This window comes from Achroia grisella, unplaced genomic scaffold (assembly GCF_030625045.1).
Source record: "Achroia grisella isolate CSIRO2021 unplaced genomic scaffold, CSIRO_AGI_Agris_v1 utg474, whole genome shotgun sequence".
NCBI classification, from domain to species: Eukaryota; Metazoa; Arthropoda; class Insecta; order Lepidoptera; family Pyralidae; genus Achroia; species Achroia grisella.
Window position 1 is genome coordinate 896,987 of NW_026712878.1, and position 14,169 is coordinate 911,155.

At 32.8% G+C, this 14,169-nt stretch overlaps 1 protein-coding gene across 1 annotated transcript in view; it reads left to right on the forward strand.

Moving 5' to 3' along the window:
- LOC131845518 (T-cell leukemia homeobox protein 2) overlaps positions 1–14,169 on the forward strand; it is a 30,355-nt gene that overhangs the window by 1,530 nt on the left and 14,656 nt on the right. The window contains exon 2 of the mRNA XM_059194589.1: positions 11,927–12,155. Within this exon, the coding sequence (XP_059050572.1) occupies positions 11,927–12,155 (229 nt within the window). The remainder of the gene's footprint in view (positions 1–11,926; positions 12,156–14,169) is intronic.

Genomic DNA, 14,169 nt, shown 5'->3' on the forward strand with positions numbered 1-14,169 from the left:
TTGTTCACTGTAATTTGTCGCGCCGCACCGCCGCCGCGCCGCGCCGCTCAGCTTCTTTTATCACAAATTGGTTGAATACATTAAAAAAAATATAAACATTAGTGTATTTGTATTTTAATTGAAAATTAACAAAATATTAAACAATATTATGTCAGTAGATTGTGTGATTGTGTTTGAAAAAATAACGCATTTAATTAATTAATAACTAATAAATCATATGCAATAACAAAAAAAACCACTGTATTTTAAATCCTGTATTAATAAAAAAGTTCAATGTCTAATAAACCTATTTTACGAATAAGCGGAACTGTTACTTGTCCTGTTCTTTATACTTACATCTTTCTTAATTTATGAAACGTGTAACAACAACAACAAAATTGGTTAGGTAATAGTTAAAAAAGAAACCTAAATTCATTAAAGATTTTAGGTATTCTTAAACATAACAATTACTGTTAGCCTTATCAATATACATTTTAATTATCTACATTGATAACACGTAATATATCTGTAACCTATTTATAAACATTTCTATTTACATCTGAGCAAGAATAGTATTGAATAAATATTTATTAAAGAAATCTGTATTTATAAAATCTATTGTATACTAATTTTTTAGCCGAATTTGCAATTTGTCAAGCAACAAATTGGAGCTACAATTTACGACGGACGGACGGATATCACGGGCGACGGATTGACCACGCGTCGGTCGCCCTGCGTTTTTGCGACCACCGGCATAGTGGAAACATGGACTTCCATTCTGTAATTGAGTCAATAGCTCCCTGGATCTATATTTATTTTTATAGCATCGGAAGTACTTAAGTGGTGACAAAAAATGTCGGGATGTGACACAAACGGAGAGTATTTTAAATAATATATTTTTTGTATAAATCTGAATATTTTGAGGTTGTATGAAATTACTTATACCGGTTAAATAATAATGAGGCAATATTCTTATTTAATCGCTAAATTGGAAGTAGGTATTTTATCAATAATTATAGATTACAGCATAATTAGATGTTTTATGGATTGTCATTGCAAAAAGTAAATAGTAATTACATAAATTTCTGTAGATAGATAATACACTGTAAGTTTGAATCAAAATAAAATTTTGAAATATTAATTTTCACATTATTACTGATTTATGTAAAAAGCTATGAATTGTTATAGGTAGGTAGATACTTGTTTAACATTCTGGAAAGATAATATATTTTATTAACTAAAAACAATCGAAAGCCGACGTAAGACGTTAGTAATACGAATAAATATGATATCTAAATTATAGAAGAGAATAAGGTACGTATATTATAATTTTCAAATACGAGTAATTGAAAATAGTTGGTGCTGAAATTCAGATTACAGGAGAATGCGTCTTTTTCACGTTTTTCACTGTGGTATAAAAATAGGAAAAAGACAAAATATTAAAACAGTAAGTAGTAAGTTCAAAGACTACAGTCGCAACTTACCAATTGTTATAAATCAGGAAGAGAATTGTTTTAAAACAGTAAAAACTATAAGTAAATAATTTATGTTGACAAAAAAAGTGAATGTTTCACGAAATCAATAGACAATGTAATCGTTCCGAGTGCCCTATCTAGTGGCCATTTCCGCCTCAGGGTCATTATGGTGACCACAAATTTTTACCTAACCCGCGTCCAAGCTTCAATTACTGACTGATCTTTTTGACGCTTTTATAGCGGTGATTTCACAATGTTCATTGACTTTGAAACGGCAGTATCAATCGTCCACTCTGTCAAAAGTGAACGACATAAGAAGATTTCACAATGGTATCTCTGTGTTGTCCTCCTTGACGATAGAGCTCTTCGCTATTTGCCTCCATTTGGTACGGTTTTTAGCTATACGAGGACATTGTACAATGGACTGCTGATTAGTCGTTTTTATCACAGTCCATACTGATGTTTCCTATCTGTCTATTTGTTTCCTTTATGCGACTCATAACATATGTTCTGCTCAACAAATCTAACAAATCTGAATGAAATTGGAGGCGTTAAATTGTACCAGAATGACAGATATAAGGATTTATTTTTGCCATATAGTAGATGAAGTTGCTGGTCATAGCTAGTAGGTACCTACATATGTTATATTCATTTATGTCTAAATACTAGCTGTATCCCACAGCGAATCTCACGTGAATTTGGAAAAAATAAACCTGTATGTTAATTTAGAATATGATGTAGGTACCAAATTATATTTGAATCTGTTCGGTTCAGTTTTTGAGTAAAAAAACAATCAAACATTCATGAAACATCACAAACTTTTGCGTTTATATTATTATGGAGATTCTTTATCTTTTGCTCTTAATTAGTTTATATTATACATGTTATTGATTATTCTAGTATCTATATATAATTGGGGATTAAAATATAGTACCAATACAAAAACAGTACCTACGTAGTTATAAAAAACAGCTTTCTAAATAAATCAGTATTATATTATTACGGTAAGTATCATATATGACATTAGATATACTAGGTATATCTAATGTCTAAACTTTTGTAAATGCATTTTTATTGTTACTATTTAATTTCGTTGGTACTACTGTTTTGTAATGATATCTTATGTTCATTGCCATGTGATGAGTCATTACGAGTCTTCTCGGCTTGATACAGCATAATCGTTTTAGTTTGCAATTCACTTCAATTGCTTTGACGGCACGACCTGTGTTATTCTATTATTTTGGTTAATGAATGCCTGAGTCAGAATTTAGGTCACAACGGAATTAGGTAATATTAAAAATAATTATTATCTTATATTACTACTACCTAATAATAATACATTTCCGACTTCCTCAGTAATAACATCTTCATATATCACAACTTCTCGCACACTTGACGAGTATTGTCTTCTTTTGACATGTTTATCATCTCTATCGTTACAAATATCTTTCACAACACAATTATCAAAAATTTCGTCTATACAAAAATCAGGATGAATTGAGTATATTAGAAACAGTACTGAGCATTGTACTACACTGGGAAACTAATTTAATTTAAAACACTGCAACATAATATCAAAAAATATAGGTACTTTTTTATATAGTAAGAAAACCACTGAAATATCAACGGATATTACAGTACTGGATTATCATGACAAAAAAAGTCACAAAACGACTTTTATACGTTAAAACACTATTAGGGTAATTATATAAACAGCCTGATCTCTTCATTACCCGGCCTAATTGTTTGAAGTCCGCCGCCATAACGTAATGATATAATTAATAGGTACAAATAATTGGCATTTTACAATAGTTTAGTTATTTTATTAGCGCTCACCGCTATTTGTATCAATAAAATAATGGGATTGGGGCATTTAAAGCCTTTAATGTGTCTACCGCGACGGTAATAATGTTTATAAACGGGTAAAGACGACTAAATAAAAAGAAAACTATTGATTTGAAGATTATTTGAATATACAGATTAATCCTTTTCATCATTACATTAGCTAACATTTTATAACTATGTATGTATGGATCTTCATTATGATTAAGTGGAAACAAATGTCGCGAGAAACAAAAACATAAAGTTCATTAATTTCTCTTATGTTTTTTATAATATTTGTAAAACATAAGCACAAAATTAAAAAATAATATATACTGAAGCGAATTGGGATATTTTCGAATCCATTCCATAACCGAAGTAACTAATTCAAAAAGCTATTCCAAATTTAATATCGGTAGTAGGATTAGTAGTTTTTGAAAGATAACGCTTGATTGACTTGATTGGCAAGGAAAAAGTTACAATACTTTCATTTTACTATTTTTATTCAAAAAGGCAAAAAAATATAAATTATTGGAAGACTTGTATTATAGTTTAATATTTGTAGTATTGCTTTTTTCCCAGGCAATCATTGGTGTAAAAAGCTTTTCTTCCTCCATCCCCCTTATTTATAAGCGAAACTTAGAAGTACAATTTCGTTTCTTACAACGTTATTTTCATGGCCATCAAAATGCACAACAAAATCATCGATAGAATACACTAAACTAAGGCTCACATTACCAACACCTCCCCTCAAAATAGGGTTGCCACCAACCACTTCTTTGTTCACTTCAAAATCTTGTTCTATTTTAGGCGAGATTTCTACATGAAACTGGAATGGGAAACAAGCTAATGGGCTACCTGGTAGCAAATGGAAACCATTGCCTATGTCAATGCACATAAAGAGTGCCATGATCTTCACGTCATCGTACAGACAACTAAGATGTTCTGGCTCTGTATCCTGTAAATTCACTGCTATATCTTACCCTGCAACAGAAATGCCTACTACACAGATACTGCTCTGCAGCTTGCTAAATTATATGAGACAGAGGTACCCACACACTCGACTTTGTACAAAGTCTGCTTATTTTATTGTATAATTTAACTGTAATTGACTATATATGTGACAACCCTAGTGGAAACCTCTCAGCCCGCATTTCCCGCGGGTGGCAGGATCGTTGGTGTTATGAAAATTTGACGCGAACCAATATGCGATGATATACTCGTGGGTTATGTTGTTTGCATGTGTGAAAATAGACGCCCGCCCTTTCTCGCCGGTTGTGTTATTGCTATCGTGTCATATACTTTATGTTATTACATATAGATACCGTTTTCCATCGTACATGGATCAATAGTAATAATACAATATAAACTCATGTTAATGTTTATTCAACTAAATTAGCGTTCCAAATTTGAAATAATATTGATGGACGCTGAACAGACCAGCAGTGAAAGGTGGACAGACCTACACGCGATTCCCTCCAGAAAGTATCATGATAAGTCCTGATAAACTTGGCACGATAGTCAAACAGACCTAACCCTATCATCCAATACTTAGCACAGGCGGGTGCACCATTTATTACAGTCATAAAATATTATCTTTATTAAATTATAAGTAGGTACCCATCTATGTATCTCAACAATATAAAACTAATCAATTAAACACCATAAAGTGTATTAACATTTACCACTGTCGCTGTTTACGACACATAAACCGACAATATGGGGATGTTGCCATAAAAATATGCCTAAATACTGATATATTTTATCACCAATCCATAACGTGAGAGGTTATAAAAGCTGCCATATTTCAAATGTGTAAATATATGGGTGCCGGGCGGGACCAGCCGTCCGTAAAATATTATATTGCAGCAACACACCGCCTTAGAAAGATTAGAACATCACTGAACAATCTAAGTGGTATTGCATATAGTGTTTTCAAATTATGATGATAATATTATTTAACTTATTATTGCGCACTAAGATCAAATAGATATACATAGATACCTTTATAATTGGCTTTAAAAGCAATGGATATATAATAGCACAGAAAAAGCTGTGGTATAGCTTAGTTATGCTTCAGTATAAATATATCTAATTGGGACTCGCTTTCAGCGTTACCATTACTTAGTTGATATTCCTGTTATATAAAAAATATCTATTAGTTGTATAATACTTACATACAAGCTCTGCCTCGTTGATTACACAATACAAGCTCGCTGTATGTATTGCTAGTTAGACTTTCCTGTAAAATCTGTAAAAAAAGATTTAATTCACTCAGTTACAAGTACCAATCATATTACACAAAATATCACGCAAACAAAATTCCATCGCCGGCAAGTTAATTACGTCCGTGAGACGTTCACATGACGCGCCGATTATCTACACGCGTGCTCATTAAAATTTTGTCCCTTCGCTGTCATCATTCGACCCACTGGGGTTACCTAATTGCGGATAAACGCGGTTTCGCCCTGTTATGAAAATTATAATCCAGATGAACATACCGTACGAACCATAATCCATTACTTTAAGACCTAGAATCGTTCAACAACGTATTTTACTTCTGTGACCAAAAGACAGGTAGGTACTGGGTACTAGTTGTCGCCCCGGTTATTTTTTTATAATTTCATCGTATTCATCTATGCCATGTTTAGTTTTTATTTTATATTTTTACAGCAAATTTCATTAAAATCCATTCAGACGTCTGAGATTGGTTGAACAATACACATTCGAAGAATCCATCGACTCATAGGTAATACAAGAAAAAATAATTCAGAATTCATTTCATTACATATAAAAATGTATTAACATTAAATAAATGGACGTTCTTTTAAACTATCAATCTTAGGAACTAGTGATTTCTAGAGATACCCAGTATTTCTTAAAATATGTATCTGTAGACATAATTATATTAGGAATGTATAACCACTATATAAGTTGTTGTTTTACACATATTGAACAGGGTGTGTACTAAAAGCACAACGTCATAAAGGTAGCCTTCGTTGAACCGAACGAGTGCAGTGTTACTCCAATATGCAACGTAACCCGTACCTCGATTGCATTCCGCTTTCAACCGTTGAATTTTCCATGAGTCGGTGCCGTACACCGGATTCCCGCTCGTCGTAACTAGTGGGAACTGGGAGTTCGCTTGTTGCGTGCAATATGTATGAGATTTGTCCATTTATTTTTCCGTTCCGCCCATTGTCCAGTTTTGTTTGGAAACGGTGACATTATTGCTACACTGTTGATGAGAATTTACAAGTTTGCTTTGTAAAGCACCGATAAGTAAGATAAAGGATAAACAAGGCCTGATTCTAGGTGGTATAGCAAAGATAACATAGGAAGGGACCTTTGCCCAGAAGTTCGACAACATAACTTAAAAATATATAATACAATTAGTTCAATGATACAACAGGGAGGATTACATTTAGTTCTTAGCGGATCTGTTACTATCCTAAATTGGAGAAATTTGATATAAGTAGTAGTATAAGTAATCATCATTATCATCATCATCGCAGCCCGGAAGACGTCCACTGCTGGACATAGGCCTCTCCCAAAGATCTCCACGACGATCGGTCCTGCGCTGCTCGCATCCAATGCTTTCCAGCGATCTTGACCAGATCTTCTGTCCACCTTGCGGAGGAGGCCTTCCCACGCTGCGTCTTCCGGTCCGTGGTCGCCACTCGAGGACTTTATTGCCCCAACAGCCATCTGTCCTACGAGCTATGTGGCCCTGTCCATTGCCACTTCAGTCGCAATTCTTCGGGCTATGTCGGTCACTCTGGTTCTTCTGCGGATCTCCTGATTCGATCACGCAGAGAAACTCCGAGCAGCCTTATAGCCCGCAGCAAGATAGCCTTCTCCATTTCCCTCTGAGTGACTCTGAGCTTGTTCATGAGGCCCATAGTTAGCGACCACATCTCTGTACACATCACTGATTGGTCGTAAACCTTCGTCTTGAGACACTGCGGAAATTTGGACGAAAAGATATATCGGAGCTTCCCGAACGCTGCCCATCCGAGTTGGATTCGACGATTGACCTTTTTCTCAAAATTGGACCTAGCTGGATAGTTTGCAGTTTAAGTATACGTAGTGATGGACAATTTCGAGTGTAGAATCTCTGATTTTTATATAAAGTAGATATAAAGTAGTTTGGAGTAATAATTAAGACCAAGAATTCTTTTTCCTAATAGTTAACTAGGACACATTGTTCTTGAAGTTAGAAAGGAAATAACTAAATAACTGAAGTTAGAATACAACTTCACACATGGAAAAAACAATCGTATTGAGAGTACGTTTTCCCCTTTGAACAGTTGAAAATTGTACCTAAATCACCATGAAATCATACAAGTCACAGTGGACGAAAACTCAACAGGCGTAGACAAATACGACTATCGGAATGATGGAACGAGTGTCTGTAATCCCAAGTGACGTCTGCGCCCAATTAGACGTCAGGCATTCGTCTTCCCGTCCTTTCTTTTTCGCGCGCGTCGAATATTGGACGAAATATGACTGAAGTATAGATACAACGATGTGCAATAAATTCATTCTATTTTCAAAATTTTAAATTATAATTTTTCTATTTTACTCTATAATAATTTATTAAAACGAATAAAAAAATTCGGTATATTTTAAATATAGAATGGAATGATGCAACTCATTCCATTCTATATTTAAAATATACCGAATTTTTTTATTAGTTTTAATAAATTATTATAGAGTACCTACTGTTTTGAGAATAATTTACATTACGAAATAGATAATGCGTGAAGAATTTTCGAGTCCAAAATTAATTTCATCATTGTAAAAATAAGAAGGTATGTGTATTTTTTCCATTAGTCTCAGCTTATATTTTCTATGTTACAGCTCTTAGTCTGTAATTCGCATTATCAAACTAGTTCAAATAACTTAAAAGTAGTTCTAAAAGATCTCTTTGGTGTTATACCTACAATATTGCTATCAACTTTTCACGTTTACATATCTGATATGTAAATGTGGCGTGAAAAGTTGAGTGTTAAAAGTGAAAATTTGATATCGTGCTGAATACTTCTGCCTTATATATGTAACTAATAAATTATAATAAAAGTTTTCTATTGAAACTAAGTCGTAATATAAATTTGGCTTAAAATAGTAGCTTTTCTAACATTTACCTCAAAATAATACACGTTCTTAAAAGCCCTGAAAATGCCAGAAGGGTGTAATAAAATGATAACATTATATAAAACAGATTCACTTTGAGTGCCCAAAACCCCAACCGGGGGAGAAAAGGGTTGCCCAAAGGGATAATATCATAAAGGGATTACCCTCTGAGATGCTTAAACCCTTCAATGTTAATTTGTTTGTTAATTTTTCTTTACGTTTATCTTTGATATAATTAGTTTTACAGTGATGGCGAGTGATAAAATAAATTATAATGGTATTTTGTATCCATACTGTATCTCTGTTTGTTAAAGTAGGTACCTAAACGATATAAGTTTAGGAGTATAAATAAGAGCGTCCTAATTATTTTGCTTTGCATATTATTATAAAAATATACCTAAAACAATTGTTATTATATTTTTTATTTTCAACATAGCTAAAATTACAGTGTATCCTTTCTATAATATAAGTAACTATTTGGCAGTATATAAATCTATGATTTAACACCAATATTTTAGTACTATATAACAAATCAAATAAAAAGAAATTACAATGCTGTACAATGATAATAAGAAGAAAAAAAATCAAAATTGGAACACAAAAGCCTATACAAAATGTTGTAACTAACAACCACTGTCGGTAGCCACATAGACGGGCCCATGAATCATACGGCGTAACCGAATTAGGACCACGGAATCTTGTTACGCCACCCTTTTCTACCCTGATGCCATGTGACACAAGTGTGCCTACCATAGACTATGTAAGTAATCGCTTTTATTGTTTTCTACATTTAGTTGAATACACTTTTTTATGTGCTGTAGAGACAAAGGGATACGCTGTAGAATTCTTTACATTTGGATTGCAGCATTTTAGTATGTAATAAAATTGTGGAAGTCATTGATTTTATACCAATACAAAAGGGAGAGTTTGGCTTTAAATGACATTCATTTATATATGTACCCATGTACTAAATTCATTTAAGGCGACTTTTCTCTCGCACAATTTGGAACCCGAACGATCAAGGCCATATTATGTCGTCACGAGACATGTTTTATTTACATATCGGCTCGATTAGACCTACAAATTTAATGTTATCCGATAGATCAAATCGTACGAACAAAATAAAAATTCAATAACTTTTAAAGGTATTAAATAGTATAAATATTTTAATTCATTCATTCATTTGACATATCGTCAAAATACTATAGACTAGGTACTCTTATTAAGCATGAATCAACCAGAAAGTATCATGACTTTATTTTAAATACACGTTGTATAAACAATTCTTTTATAATGTTATAAAATATTGAGTGTTCATTCTGCAGAATATAGGATGTAATTTCATCTGAACATGCATTCGAAATATATTACCCTCCTTTCTTTGGCAGTCTGGTAGCTATTAGTTACTACAGTACATGACGATTTTATACATACTTTATAAAGCATATAATAATTTATGAAGTATTATGTATAAAATCATTACGCAACATGTCAATTAGTCATATATGTTTATAGTAATTTTGTTACGTACATAGCTTTACGACGCATTAAACGAAATTTTATACAAAACAAACAAGAAACACATTTTTTTACATAATATACTGCAACGCTCTGCCAGTTGTCACGGTAATAACAACAAAGATACCTAAGTGTACCAAAGTAAATGGTAAATAAAGTACCTTTGAAATTCCTCGTATTGTAACACAAATTACTACAATATAACTATGCCGTTCCATTGTCTGGCAATCAGAAGTAAAATGCACGAAATAGCGTATTTAAACTCTAATATTTAGTGAGGACATAAAAGTCACTAAGTACGCTCTTAAACTATGGTTAAGTTACCCCCGCAATTGAGGACAATTTGCGGTCACGTGAGGCAACCATTACCATTCTGAACGGCCAATAGGAGCGCGTCTTTTAATACATTTCTGTGTTTGAGTAGAGAACGAATGAGTTGGTAGTTTGAATTTAGAATAGGGTAACAGGAACAGGGTTGCACTGGACAGTTTATGTTTGAGATTTTCTTGTATACGTATACATTAGACTGAAAATAAAATTACGTACCCTAGTCGAATATAAATAATTAAAAACTGCACAATCTTGAATCTTAATATATTAAATTATATTATAAAAAAATTCCAATACTTAAGCTTAGTATTAACTAACTTAACTTAACTTTATTAGATCTATTTTACTTAGATTTGTTTTGATACATCTTAGTAAATTCTATGTAAAGTTATAAATACTAGTCCATATATAGGTATACTAATGTGAAGTCATTTTACGGTCTGCGAATCTAAAATGAATTCGAAATGACTGTATCCAAATGGTCCACTATTCATGATCATTACATTGTCGATTATGAATTTTGAACTGACATTGAATCAAATGTAATATAGTTAACGACATGATCTCATCTCACGGATCATTTAATGCAAATCGATCGATTACGAAAAATACTGGTCATTACGAACGTTCAACCAATCTCTGAGCTCCATATAAACGAATATAATTTATTGAGGTTCGAATTTTAAAATGCAATTACTAGTCAGCCATGTTGGATGTAATTTTGAAAAGAGAACTTACGCGTAACCGCTTCGACGAACGATTGGTTTCAATGTTCCTTTTTTGAAATTTATACGTTGGTACCCATGGATTATTTGTTATTGTCTTTTAGAGCCAGTTATCGATCAGATATGGCATTATGTCATCAAAGTATTAAGACTAGCTTTAATCATAAATAACATTAACTAAAGAATATTCGATTCGTATTGTGTGTAACAAACTTTAGTCCAGTCATTTTTAAGGCGATTTTCCACGAACGACCATCAACATATAATTTAACATTTATTATGAATGAGAAATTTTGATTGCTGCCTCTGTCTGTAGTAATCACGAAGCGCATTTATAGGCTATGAGTAATTTAATAGCGAATAAAGTTTAATCAGATTTTTATTTATTCATGACTTTTGTTACTCGAATGCTATTCTTATTCGTGATTTCCATTATAAAGATAAGACTTCGGATAATAAGACTTTTCTGTAATTATTCAGATGCGATTGTTTGATAACCGCAAGTTTGAAACAAACATTAAATCTATTTTTATTACTTTTAATGTATACCTACAAACATATGTTTTTGAACGTGACTTTGTCCAATGTATCCAGAATTAAGATTTGAAAAAGAAATTAACTCGTTTTCCTATGGGTTCAATGAATTTTATTTAAATATAAAAATCAAGAATACTCTCATGGCGAAGTGGTTTCGCTACCTTCGCCCAACTTTTTCAGGTGCCTAGTAGTGTTTTATGAACTATGTTTCTAGTGATCGGTGTGTTAAGGCAATGATATTACAGGATAGCCATGACATCTTAGTGCTCTGATCAACGCATCACGGCAAGACCATATTTCTGTTCATATATATATCGACGACGATTAACACTTACCATCAGTTGAGCCGTAACCTTGTATACCATTCCTACATAAAAAATCACTAAACTGAACATTTGATTTCAGCATCATTCCCCATCACAAGGCGGATTGGACACCCATACCAGAACAGAACGCCACCGAAACGGAAGAAACCTAGAACCTCCTTCACAAGACTTCAAATAGCAGAGCTAGAGAAGAGGTTCCACAAGCAGAAGTACTTAGCGTCCGCAGAGAGGGCGTCACTGGCGAAAACTTTGAAAATGACAGATGCACAGGTCAAGACGTGGTTCCAGAACCGACGGACAAAATGGAGGTTAGTTGTAACCACTTTACTTAAATTATGTTGAAGGTAATGTACCGACTTAAAACGGATGAGGATCTTTTGTCCATGCTAATATTTATCTGTGCTAATATTCTAAATGTGAAAGTATGTATGTCTGTATTGTCTGATTGCTTTTACTTTTTCACGACTAAACTGCTGAAAGGATTTTAAGAAAATTTTGGCATGAATTGGTGTACATAGAATATAGGCTATCTTTTATCTACTAGAAGCAGACGAAATCGCGGAACAGCTATTATTTCAAATTTGTATTATTGTATGTGACTACGCAAAATGAGAATTTATTTTCATGTTTATTTAAAGTGTTAGTGTTTTTTAAAAGATCGGAGACTTTGAATCTGTTATTTATACTGGTGTGTCGTGCTGTAAACCAGCGGTGCGGTTTAGAAATAATCGTAGTACAGACAGACTTGATTCGAATTAGAGATTATATTAGATAGTTTTTATTCTTTGTAGGCAATACAATACTAGGATAGCTAATGCTTTTAATCATTATTTTCTAGACTTATAAATTTCGCTCAATAATCATATATTCCTTCTATATCTCTTTAAATAAGGATTTTATCTATTAAGCGACTTTCTAGCGACTAAAAAAATATTTTTAATGAAATATACTATTGCACGATGTATAATATATACATTTATTCTAAATGTCCATGCATCAGAACGTGATAGCGTGGGCGGGTAGAATGCAAATAAAATAAACTACCCGATGACAGACTAATGTCACGATTCCGTGCACCTACCTCTTCTTGTTCTGAGATGTTAAAACGTCCGGCGGTCTGTTTTAATCAAGTACAATCTGAAAACAATATGTTTTACTTTTCATTCTTAGATGTAGTACATGCATATTTGTCAGATTTAAAAATGGAATTCGAAATGGAGGGAAAACTTGACTATGTAGCGATTCGATTTTTGAATTTTTATACCACAAATAAAGCTATCGCAACAGAACATTTATGCATGACTACCACAGACTAAATTCATGGTTATTAGAAACAAAATAATTGAACTATAATGTAGTGATTATTTACTCAGTGATTTAAGTTATTTTGATAATTAGTTTAAAATTTCATATAATATCAAAGTTAAACTCATATGAAACATGTTTTGCCACTAAAGCGATTTTTAACACTTTTTATCTCAAGGAACTGACAAGAAACTCAACGGGTACTTATATTATTCTATTTATCAATAAATCAGTCGCATATAGTTTATTCGATGATAACAAATATAATTAATTAGGGATTGGTAAAACCACACACGTTATTAATTTAAATAGGTAAATATAGATACTCCCATTTCCATACTTGTGACGGCTAGTTTGCTTTATGTACTTAATAAACTTATTTACGTTGTTACTAACTATTCAATTGTAACTGTTATAGTTTTAAGTTGGTAAGAGTGAGTTTTTTTTAAAGAAACGGTTTAACGGCATACCCTTTTATTTCCAATGGTTGCGGGGTCGATTCTTCGCACGGTACAAACATATGTATTTATGCGTATGACTGTTTGTTTTAGTCTGGATATTTTATAGGCTATATTTACAAAAAAAATGTATTGAAGTATTTCTATTAATTGTTCAGTATCCATAATACAAGCTCTGCTTAGCTTAGGAATAGGTGGCCCTGTGTGAATTGCCCAAGGTTAGTTAATGTAGGTACTTGAAAACCCCCTGCTGTAGTCTGGAGAAAACATCGCCAGGTAGTTCATTCTACAATCTAAGTTTTCAATCATTTAGGTTATAGCGTGTGGGAATGTCGAATGTCGATTGCGAGCGGTCCGATGGCAAAACGTAGCCGTGGGCATCATGTCAAACAATTCTTCAAAGCACAGTCAGTTATATATTCCAGATTTTCTTTCAATCATGCGTCTACTTCCCTGGTGTGACCCATGTCACTAATATATCCAATATGATGTTTGTTACAAGTAACAAATTTTTAATCTTATATATACATAGATATATCCAAAGTTATGTTACAATTTA